Source organism: Macaca thibetana, chromosome X, assembly GCF_024542745.1.
Source record: "Macaca thibetana thibetana isolate TM-01 chromosome X, ASM2454274v1, whole genome shotgun sequence".
NCBI lineage: Eukaryota > Metazoa > Chordata > Mammalia > Primates > Cercopithecidae > Macaca > Macaca thibetana.
Window position 1 is genome coordinate 68,067,464 of NC_065598.1, and position 10,276 is coordinate 68,077,739.

A 10,276-nucleotide genomic window follows, 5' to 3' on the forward strand; every position below is an offset into this window, starting at 1 on the left:
ACACACACACACACACACACACACACACACACACAAACCTTGAATGGTATCTGCATTTCGATTGTCTTTGTCTATTCAACACCCAGTCTCTTGGCGATGGGAGCAGGGAGAACCTACACACACCTCCTCACTGGAATCGGAATCTGTGCCCGAATCTGGGGCCCACCCAGTCCAGGATTCGGGCTGAAGGTAGCGGGCGATCCCAACTGTCAGGGAGGATGAAGGCAGAATAGGGAGCTCAAGGAAATCTCGTGTGACCTCGAGAGGCAATCTGGAAGACTGAGCAGGGACATGGAAATATCACATGAATAAAAACCTGCGAACTTGGGGGTGGTGAAATGATATTTCACGGGGACCATCCAAGAACAGCCAGACCTAGCATCGACACTTGCCCTGGAAAGCAGCGGCCATTTTCAAATCAAGGGTATGGAGCTGACCGGCTGCTGAAGGGACTGTTGGCTGGATGCCAAGGATGTGGAAGCCGCCTTCCGTGTATCTCCCGGCCCGCAGTTACTACCTGGTTGGCCCGCAGGCACCAGAACAGATCCAGTGTCCCCATCTCCAACCAAGAGTCTACCCTGCCCTTTTCTTCCGCACTCCATGTATCTTCTCTTTGGCTCAGCTTCCCACCAGGATGTGGCTTCTGCCTCCACCTGGCTACTAAAACTAAGGAGGAGACCTGACTGGATTTGGTAACTGAGGTTCAAAGGTGAGGGCTAAGAGGAACCGAGGATGCCACGCAGGTTACTGGCCCAGATGACTTGACTGTGTGCGTGGTGGCACCGGAGGGACATAATAGCTACAGAAAGAAGACTGGGCTCTGTCGTGTTCCTCAACAGCATGGAAATAACCGTGCAGGAAAGGCCATCCACGTGAAGCCACTGGGAGAGCAAGGATGCTCGTGATGGAAAGGATGGTGACAGGGCAGAACCGGGACAGTGAACCGCAGGAGGAAAGGTGAGAGACAGGGGTTCGGGAAGGAGGCTGTCAGTTCCTGCTGAAGGAGAGGGAGAATAGCACTGAAGAAGGGGACCTGCGAGACTCCAAAGTAGGAGGAGAAAAGGAAGGAACATGAGCAGGGTGTGTAGGAGAAAGGCAGGAAATGTTCCTGTGGCGGGGCAGGGCCCCCACAGCACCTAGACCCAGGCACTATGGTGACTGCAGGGCTGCTGCTCAGAGGCCGGCCCAGGCGACCTGCAGGGAGAGGCCCCACCACAGAGCGTCAGTGGAACTGTTCTTCCAGCTCCAGGGAACGGAGCAACACCTGGCACACCCCAACACTCCCAACAATCACAGAGAGGGTAGACCAGAGACCACAGAATATGAGAACGACTTTATTTCAAACTGCTTTCAACTACGTTGGGAAGGGGGCAAACGCAGTGGAAGAGAGGAAGCCCTGGCTGAAGAGGATACGGAGGGAACCCGCTTGGCTGCAACTCTGGAGCTCCAAAGTTGGCAGCTGTTCATCTTGTAGGAAGATGCTGGCTCCAACCTGTGAAACAGAGCAGGCTCAGGGACGGGCCCCCAGCCAGGGCCAGCCCACAGCCCTCCTAAGCTACCGGGACTGTGGGAAGGGGCATGGTGTGTGCAACACTCACTTCAAAGGTCCTGGAACTTGTCAGTGAAGGACTTCATGGCCGCTGAAACAGAGAGGCAGAACCGGGTGCTCCAGACCCAGGGAAACAGAAACCCACCCCCTGCCCCGTGGGGAATCACCTAGCCCTGCAACCAGAAACCCCTCCAGCCTTGGTACTGACTCACCCACCCGTCACCTGAATTAAATGTGGAAATGCCTTTTAAGGAGGAAAGTGGTTCTCAGGTGTTGGGCCATCCCAGTACTGTTCAGAACGTGTTCCAAAGACAGATAAGCCAGCCAGCAAGCAAAAACCGTATAAGCCATACCAGGCAGCAGTTAAAGGGAAAACACATGAGGTGTCTCTAACTGTTGTAAGAGAAGGAGAGTTCTGGGACTCGTGGACAAAGTATACACAGAGTTCAGATGACACATTGCTGTCTGTGCACACCCCTAGCTGAAAAGGCACAGAAGGCTCCAGGGCCAGGCCTGCTTGGTTCTCTTCCTCAAAGGAAAGTCAGTCCCAGTGATGCCACCTGTACCTGCAGCCCACCCCCATCCCCGGCACCTGCAGAAAGACACCGCTGTCCATCCCTGCCCCAGCCAGGGCTCCATCATACCTAGTTGGTCTCTAAGGTCCTCAACTTCCCTCTGCAGCCGGATGCACTAGCCCAGGAGACACCGGAGAAAGAGAAATGGTTAGTCAATTCTGGCCTTCTCTCTCCCTGTCCTCCCTCTTTCCCCCAGCCCTGACAGCCCCCACAGCCTGCAGCCCAGTGGCGAGGTGGGTTGGCATGAATCCCTCGATGTAAAAGAGGCATCCTCTCTCTGTGGGGTGCAGAAGGTGGTGATGGGGCGGGGCGGGGGGACACAGATATCAGTTTAACCTGGACACGGATCCCACCATCTAGTGTGGACCTGGATTTCTAGGAGCCACACAAAGCATTACCCGAGGACAGCCCTGGGCTCCTGGGGGCTGCTGCTGCCTTTCTGGTCTTGGGGGATGGACAAGTGGCTGCTGGTCACCTGAAAGAGAACACAAATTCCAGCTTCCAAGCTTCCCAGTGAGGTGGAAAAGGCCTAGAAGAGTCTAAAGTGAAGCACCATCACCCTCTGCTGGCAACACGTTGTCCCTGCTCTGCCCAGCAACTCCAACCATCCCTCTGGGACTGTCTTCCCTGTTCCCCATTGTGAGCCCATCTGCACCTATGGCCCCCTAGCGTTGTGACTCCAGGTTGGATGCCAGCAGTGGGGCAGCCACAGCCAGGCCCTGGGAGGGCCAGTGTGGCTGAGCAGGACTTAACAGAAAAGGGCTCAATACCGCTGAAAGTCTCCTTCCAGAGTTGGAGTTTGGGGCACTGCTCCAAATCGCCCCCCACCACACAAACCCCACTCATAGAGGAGGATGTGACTTAAAGCCAGCCCCATCGACACCCCATTTCCCGTGGGGCACCTGCCTGGGTGGGCAGGGAAGAATGGGAACAAGACTTAGCCCCCAGAAGCGACAGAGCCAGAGGTTTCCCTCCCGATCCCTCTCTCCTCCACCCCTATCAAACCCGCAAGACTCACCAGAGGGTGCATGGCGTCTGGGCAGGAGGCCTCCCAGGCTGTAGGCAGAGGGCTCTGAAGTTCCCGGAACTTGGGGAGCTCTGATGTTGGGGTTGCGACTGCTGAGTTCTCCACGATGCTCGGATAGGCGAGGCAGCCCTGGCCTGTGTGTGGGAAGCTAAAACAGAAATTTCTGAGTCGGGCTGGCGGTGGGGGCAGGCGGTGAGTACATGTGGGAAGGGGTTGTGGTAAGGTGGAGACTCTGGAGCCTAATCTCATTAGCACTTTCTCCCTCAGTCAGCCCCATGCCAGGAGGCAGAGCCCAGCCAGGGAAAACACTGGGGATACTGAGATAGCCCGGGCTCCCTTCCAGGTGGCTCGGGCAACAGCTAAGTAAGGAGGAGTCAGGAAGTTGATGAGCCTAGATGCCCCAGGTTTGTGGCCCACACTTTAGGGGATCACCCCAACCTCACCAGCTGCTGGCCCTGCCTTCCATCCCAGCTCCTCTCTGGGGGAGGAGGCAGGACCCCTGCAGAGTGTCCGGAGGTATGTCCGTCACACACCATTAACATGTGCCCCTACAACAAAGACCCTTATTGGGCATTCTAGTATCCCTGGGCTCCCAATGACAACCCTCGAGCAAGGGATAGAGGGGGCATGGCTAAACAGGTGTGTGCTGGAAGAGAGGAGGTATGGTGGGAGACAGAGGAGGAAGAAGATAAAGAGGGAGAGGAGAGTGAGAAGGGCCTACTCACTTGGGCCCTTGGGACCTCATCTCTATTTGGGTCATTATCTTCTCTGGTCACAACCTGGGACTCCCTGGTCTTCCTTCCCGCAGGTTTCTTCCCAGGGCTGCTGTGCTTAGGCTTTTGTCGTTTCTTGGAGATCCCCTGGGGCCGCACACCAGACAAGGGCTGGGAGGTGGCCGGCTCCGGGGGAGCGGCTGAGAGTCTCTCTCCACAGGCAGGTAAGGATCTCCCCAGGGCCAGCTGAGAGGCACCCCCTTGGGACTTCTTCTCATGGGCCATCTTCCTCCTTGAAGGGCCCCGGGGCACGGCCCCTGCAGTGGCAGCTCCTGAGCAGCTGGGCCTGGCCTCCACCTTTCCCCAGGCCCTGCTCTGCATTTTCTTTCCGGGAGAGTCCTCCAGCTCTCCCACAGCCGGCCTCTCCATGACTGGAGTGAGTCCGCGGGGAGCAGAGGTCAGGAAACGGCCTGGCACGGGCAGGTAACTCTCCTTGCAGTGGAAGCTTGAGTGTCTGGATGTGTCTGCTGCCTTCTTGCGGCTGCCGGACTTGGCTTGGCTTCCTTCTTTGTGGCGAATGCCCACCCTCATCAGTGGTAAGTCACTGGTCTCATCGGAGGAATCAGAGTCGTGGGTAGACATCCTGGCGGGGCCTTTTGCAGAAGGCTGCTGGGGATCCACTTGGACGCTCAATCTGCTCTTCAAGCCCCTTTCTGGGTTCTTCCAGGCCCGGCCTGACCCAGGACCACAGAGGTGGAGATGACCGGCAGAGGCCTGCTGCCATTCTCCAGGGCTGGGGCCCAGCGCGCCACTCCCACTGGGATCGACCTCCGGGTCCACCCGGTTTTCAGCGGACCCTTCAGTAGCGGCGCCTTCAGGGAACGGGTGTCTCTGGACGCTGGGCGGTGGCATGATGGTGGCTGGCTCATCAGCCAGGTAGAAAGAGTAGTCCACACCATCCCCTTGGTCATCGACGGGGGTGCCAGGCCGGCCTTCCCGGCCCCAGAGCACCACCCTTCCCTGCTCTATCAATTCGCTCTCAGGCTCGAAGCTGAAGCCCTCAGGATCTGTGAACCTGCTCTGGCCCTTGCCGCTGCTCGGTGCCCCCAAATCGAGGCCTCGGCCACGGCCGTGGCCCTGTAGGGCTCCGGGGCTGACCGTGCGGGTGCCAGCCTGCTCGCCACCCTCCAGGTCAAAACCAGCCCCCCAAACCGACACTTCGTCGGGAGAGCTCATGGCGCCAGTTCAGGCAGCCTGGCCTATGGGGAGACGGTCGTGCTGGTAATGGCGGGAGAGGAGAGCCAAGCCCAGCCAAGCGGGCCACGGGACAGGAACAGCGACGCCTTCGGGACCCTGCTGCCCTCACAGCAGGCGGAAGTACTAAGTGTCCCAGACAGCGCGTGGCTTCCGCGCGCCTTCGACCCAGGTGTCGAGCCTTCTCATTGGTCCCCCCTCCACCAACCAGCGCACCCTTTGTTGGACGAAGCCTCTGGGCTTTAACCAATCGGGACACAGGCTCTTGGTTTGCCCCGACACCCGTCTTTCACGTGGATGCGCTGTGGTCGGGTCTTGGGGCCAGGGTGCACTGGAGCTCTCAATCCATCTCTTTCTTGCTGTTTTGCTCCCTCCCTACTTTTTAATGATTGCTCCTCTGTGTGCCTGGTGCTTCTCGTGCATCAGGACATTTATTCTCCCAAGCTTATGAGCTGGGGGCAGCTCTCCCCTTGACCTCCGCCTTACAATGGGACACTGGGGCTCAGAGATGTGACTGTCATTGGAAAGTAGGTGCCTGGCCAGAGGCAGCAGGACAGGAAGAAAGAGGTGGATCGAGAGCTCCAGTGGGCCCTGGCCCCAAGACCCGACCCAAGTACACCCACCCAGTCAAATGACGGGCGTTGGGGCAATCCAAGAGTCTGCTTCCTGATTGGGTAAAGCCCGGAAGCCTCGTCCAACAAGGGGCGCGCTGGTTGGTGATGGGCAGACCAATGAGAAGGCGTGGAACAATGAGAAGGCAGGACGCAGGCCTTCAGGGAGCCCGTAAGCCTCGCGCTGTCAGTGACGTCTCGTGAGCCGACTGTGGTGAGGGTGGCGGTGTCCCAAAGGCCTCACTGTTCCTGTGGCCCCAGAACACCACCCTTTGCTGCTCTTTCAGTTCGCTCTCAGGCTCAAAGCTGAGAGTGTCCCCCTCGGCTGGGCTTGGCTGGGCTCAGCTCTCCTCTCCCACTGTTACCAGGACAACCGTCTCCCCACAGCCTGGGCTGTCTGGACTGGCGGGCGCCATGAGCTCCACAGATGAAGTGTCCGTTTGCGGGGCTGGTTTCGGCCCGGAGGGTGGCAAGCAGGCCGGGGCCCACGCCGCCAGCCCCGGAGCCCCACAGGGCCACGGCCACGGCCGAGGCCTCGATTTGAGGGGGCAGCGCAGTGGTGAGGGCAAGGGGGAGAGCGGGTTCACAGATCCTGAGGGCTTCAGTTTCGAGCCTGAGAGCGAATTGATAGAGCAGGGAAGGGTGGTACTCTGGGGCCGAGAAGGCCGGCCTGGCACCCCGGTCGACGACCAAGGGGACGGTGTGGACTACTCTTTCTACCTGGCTGATGAGTCAGCCACCATCATGCCGCCATCCAGCGTCCAGGGACACCCGTCCCCAGAAGGCGCCGCTGCCAAAGGGTCCACTGACATCTGGGCGGACCTGGAGGTTGGTCCCAGTGGGAGAGGCACGCTGAACCCCTGCCCTGGAGAATGGCAGCAGTCCTCCGGTGGCCCTCTCCACCTCAGTGTTCCTGGGCCAGGACCGGCCTGGGAGAACCCAGAAAGGGGCTTGAAGAGCAGATTGAGCGTCCAAGTGGATCCCCAGCAGCCCTCTGCGGAAGGCCCCGCCGGGCTGAATAGTGACGACTCTGATTCCACAGATGAGAGCAGCGACTTACCGGTGATTAGGGTGATTATTAGCACCAAAGAAGGAAGCCAGGCCAAGCCCGGAAGCCCCAAGAAGCCAGCAGACACTTGCAGACGCCCCAGTTTCCACCGCAGGGAGAGTTACCTTCAGGTTCAGGGACCTCTCCTGACCTCTCCTCCCCGCAGACTCACCCCAGTAGTAGAGAGGCCGGCCGTGGGAGAGCTGGATGCGCCTTCCTTGAAGAAAATGCAGAGCATGGTGTGGGGAAAGGTGGGGGTCAGGCCCAGCTGCTCAGGAGCTGCCGTTAGAGGGCCCCTACCCCGGGGCCCTCTGGGAAGGAAGGTGACCCAGGAGAAGAAATCCCTAGAGGGTGCGCCAAAACCGGCCCTGCGGGGAGCCTTTCCTGCCTGGGGGCAGAGACTTTCAGTAGTTCCACCTGATCCAGCCAGCTTCCCGCCAGTCTCTGGTGTGGGGCTCCTGGGGAAGTCCACGAGACCCAAGGAGCCCAAGCACAGCAGCCCTGGGAAGAAACCTGCAGGAAGGAAAACCAGGGAGTCCCAGGCTGCGGCCAGAGAAGATAATGACCAAAATAGAGATGACATCCCAAGGGCCCAAGTGAGTAGGTTCTCTTCGCTGCACTCCTCTTTCTTCTCCTCTCTCTCCTCCTCCTCTTTCTCTTCTGTCTCCCCCCACCCACCTCTCTTCCAGCACACACCTGTTTACCCATTCCCCCTCTATCCCTTGCTCGAGGGTTGTCATCGGGAGCCCAGGGACACTAGGATGCCCGATTGGAGTCCACCTCATAGGGGCACACATTAAAGGGAGCACTTTGTTTGTGCCAGGCCTGGCTCTGGACACTCTGCAGTTGTTCTGCCTCCTCCCCGAGAGAGGAGCTGGGATGGAAGGCAGGGCTGGCAGCTGGTTTGGATCGCGGGACTCCTTAATGTGTGGGGCGCAAAGCTTGGGCGTGTAGACTCATCAACTTCCCAATTCCTCCTTCCCTAGCTGTTAAGCAAGCCTTCCCGTCTTGGGGCTGACTGAGGGAGAAAGTGCTAATGAGATTACTCTGGAGTCTCCACCTTAACACAGCCCCTCCCCATGTGTACTCACCATCCACCCCCACTGCCAGCCCGACTCAGAAATTTCTGTTTTAGCTTCCCACACAGAAGCCAGAGCTGATTTCCCTGTCCGTGCGTCGTGGAGAATACAGCAGTGGTGACCCCAACGTCAGAGCTCCCCAAGTACTAGGAACCTCACAGCCCTCGGCCTTTACCTTGAGACGCATGGTGCCCAGATGCCATGCACCCTCCGGTGAGTCTTGCGGGTTTGATAGGGGTGGAGGGGAGAGGGGTCGGGAGAGAAACCTCTGTCTCTGTCGCTTATGGGGGCTTAGCCGTGCTCCCAGGCCTCCCTACCCACCCAGGCAGGTGTCCCACGGGAAATGGGGTGTTGATGGGGCTGGCTTTAGGTCACATCGTCCTCTCTGAGTGGGGTTTGTGTGGTGGGGGGCGATTTGGAGCAGTGCCCCAAACTCCAACTCTGGAAGAAGACTTTTGGTGGTACGGAGCCCTTTTCTGTTAAGTCCTGCTCAGCCACACTGGCCCGCCCAGGGCCTGACTGTGGCTGCCCCGCTGCTGGCGTCCAACCTGGAGTCACAACGCTAGGGGGCCACGGGTGCACATGGGCTCATACAGGAGAACGGGGAAGACAGTCCCAGAGGGATGGTTGGAGTTGCTGGGCAGAGCAGGGGCAATGTGTTGCCAGCAGAGGGTGATGGTGCTTCACTTTAGACCCTGCTAGGTCTCTTCCACCTCCCTGGGAGGCTTGGAAGCTGGATTTTGTGTTTTCTTTCAGGTGACCAGCAGCCACTTGTCCATCCCCCAAGACCAGAAAGGCAGCAGCAGCAGCCCCCGGGAGCCCAGGGCTGTCCTCGGGTAATGCTGTGTGTGACTCTTAGAAATCAAGGTCCATGCTAGATGGTGGGATACATGTCCAGGTTAAACTGATTTAGGTGTCCCCCCAATCCCCTCTGCCTACCATAACCCATGCAGAGTGGGTGCCTCTTTTCCATTGAGGGTTTTGTGCCAATACACCTCACCACTGGGCTGCAGGCTATGGGGGCTGTAAGGACTGGGGGAGAGATGGAGAACGGGGAGAGAGGAGGCCAGAATTGACTAACCATTTATCTTCCACCGGTGTCTCCTGGGCTAGTGCATCCTGCTGCAGATGGAAATTGATGACCTTAGAGACCAACTAGGTATGATGGAGCCCTGGCTGGGGCAGGGATGGACAGCAGTGTCTTTCTGCAGGTGCCGGGGATGGGGGTGGACTGCAGGTATAGGTGGTGTCACTGGGACTGACTTTCCTCTGGGGAAGAGAATCAAGCAGGCCTGGCCCTGGAGCCTTCTGTGCCTTTCCAGCTAGGGATGTGCACAGACGGCAGTGTGTCATCTGAACTCCGTGTACATTTTGAAAAACGAGTCCCAGAGATCTTCTCTTAGGACGGTTAGAGATACCTCATGTATTTTCCTTTAACTGCTGCCTGGTACGGCTTATACGGTTTTTGCTTGCTGGCTGGCTTATCTGTCTTTGAAAAACATTTCTGAACAGTTCTGGGATGGCCCAACACCTGAGAACCACTTTCCCGCTTAGAAGGCATTTCCACATTTAATTCAGGTGACGGGTGGGTGAGTCAGTACCAGGGCTGGAGGGGCTTCTGGTTGCAGGGCTAGGTGGTTCTCCACGGGGGCAGGGGGTGGGTTTCTGTTTCCCTGGGTCTGGAGCACCCGGTTCTGCCTCTCTGTTTCAGCGGCCATGCAGTTCCTCACTGACAAGTTCCAGGACCTTTGAAGTGAGTGTTGCACACACCATGCCCCTTCCCACAGTCCCGGTAGCTTAGGAGGGCTGTGGGCTGGCCCTGGCTGGGGGCCCGTCCCTGAGCCTGCTCTGTTTCACAGGTTGGAGCCAGCATCTTCCTACAAGATGAACAACTGCTACCTTTGGAGCTCCGGAGCTGCAGCCAAGCGGGTTCCCTCCATATCCTCTTCAGCCAGGGCTTCTGCTCTTCCGCTGCATTTGCCCCCTCCCAACGCAGTTCAAAGCAGTTTGAAATAAAGTCGTTCTCATATTCTGTGGTCTGTGGTCTACCCTCTCTGCAATTGTTGGGAGTGTTGGGGGGTGTGGGGTGTTGGTCCGTTCTCTGGCCCTTGAAGAACAGTTCCCCTGGCTCTCTGTGGTGGGGCCTCTCCCTGCAGGGCGCCTGGGCCGGCCTCTGAGCAGCAGCCCTGCAGTCACCATAGTGCCTGGGTCTAGGTGCTGTGGGGGCCCTGCCCCGCCACAGGAACATTTTCTGCCTTTTCCCAACACACCCTGCTCATGTTCCCTCCTCGTCTCCTCCTACTTTGGGGTCTCACATTTCCCGTTGTTCAGCGCTACTCTCCCTCACCCTCAGGAGGAACTGAATGCCTCCTTTCAGAACCGCAGTCTCTCTTGCCTTTCCTCCTGCGGTTCACTGTCAC

At 58.3% G+C, this 10,276-nt stretch overlaps 2 protein-coding genes across 2 annotated transcripts; one reads left to right on the forward strand and one right to left on the reverse strand.

The window, feature by feature from the left end:
- Window positions 1–1,598: 1,598 nt before the first annotated feature.
- LOC126946234 (uncharacterized protein CXorf49-like) lies at window positions 1,599–5,770 on the reverse strand. Its single transcript, XM_050776365.1, has 5 exons — window positions 3,877–5,770; window positions 3,143–3,299; window positions 2,523–2,599; window positions 2,194–2,239; window positions 1,599–1,640 (listed from the first exon to the last, which is right to left on the reverse strand). Exons 1-5 carry the CDS (start codon window positions 5,098–5,100, stop codon window positions 1,600–1,602), a joined length of 1,545 nt encoding a protein of 514 aa, XP_050632322.1. The 5' UTR covers window positions 5,101–5,770; the 3' UTR covers window position 1,599.
- Window positions 5,771–5,796: 26 nt separating this feature from the next.
- LOC126946232 (uncharacterized protein CXorf49-like) lies at window positions 5,797–9,888 on the forward strand. Its single transcript, XM_050776363.1, has 6 exons — window positions 5,797–7,373; window positions 7,913–8,069; window positions 8,613–8,692; window positions 8,970–9,015; window positions 9,568–9,609; window positions 9,716–9,888. The coding sequence occupies exons 1-5, from the start codon at window positions 6,144–6,146 to the stop codon at window positions 9,606–9,608; spliced, it is 1,554 nt and encodes a 517-aa protein (XP_050632320.1). The 5' UTR covers window positions 5,797–6,143; the 3' UTR covers window position 9,609; window positions 9,716–9,888.
- The last annotated feature ends 388 nt before the right edge of the window (window positions 9,889–10,276 follow it).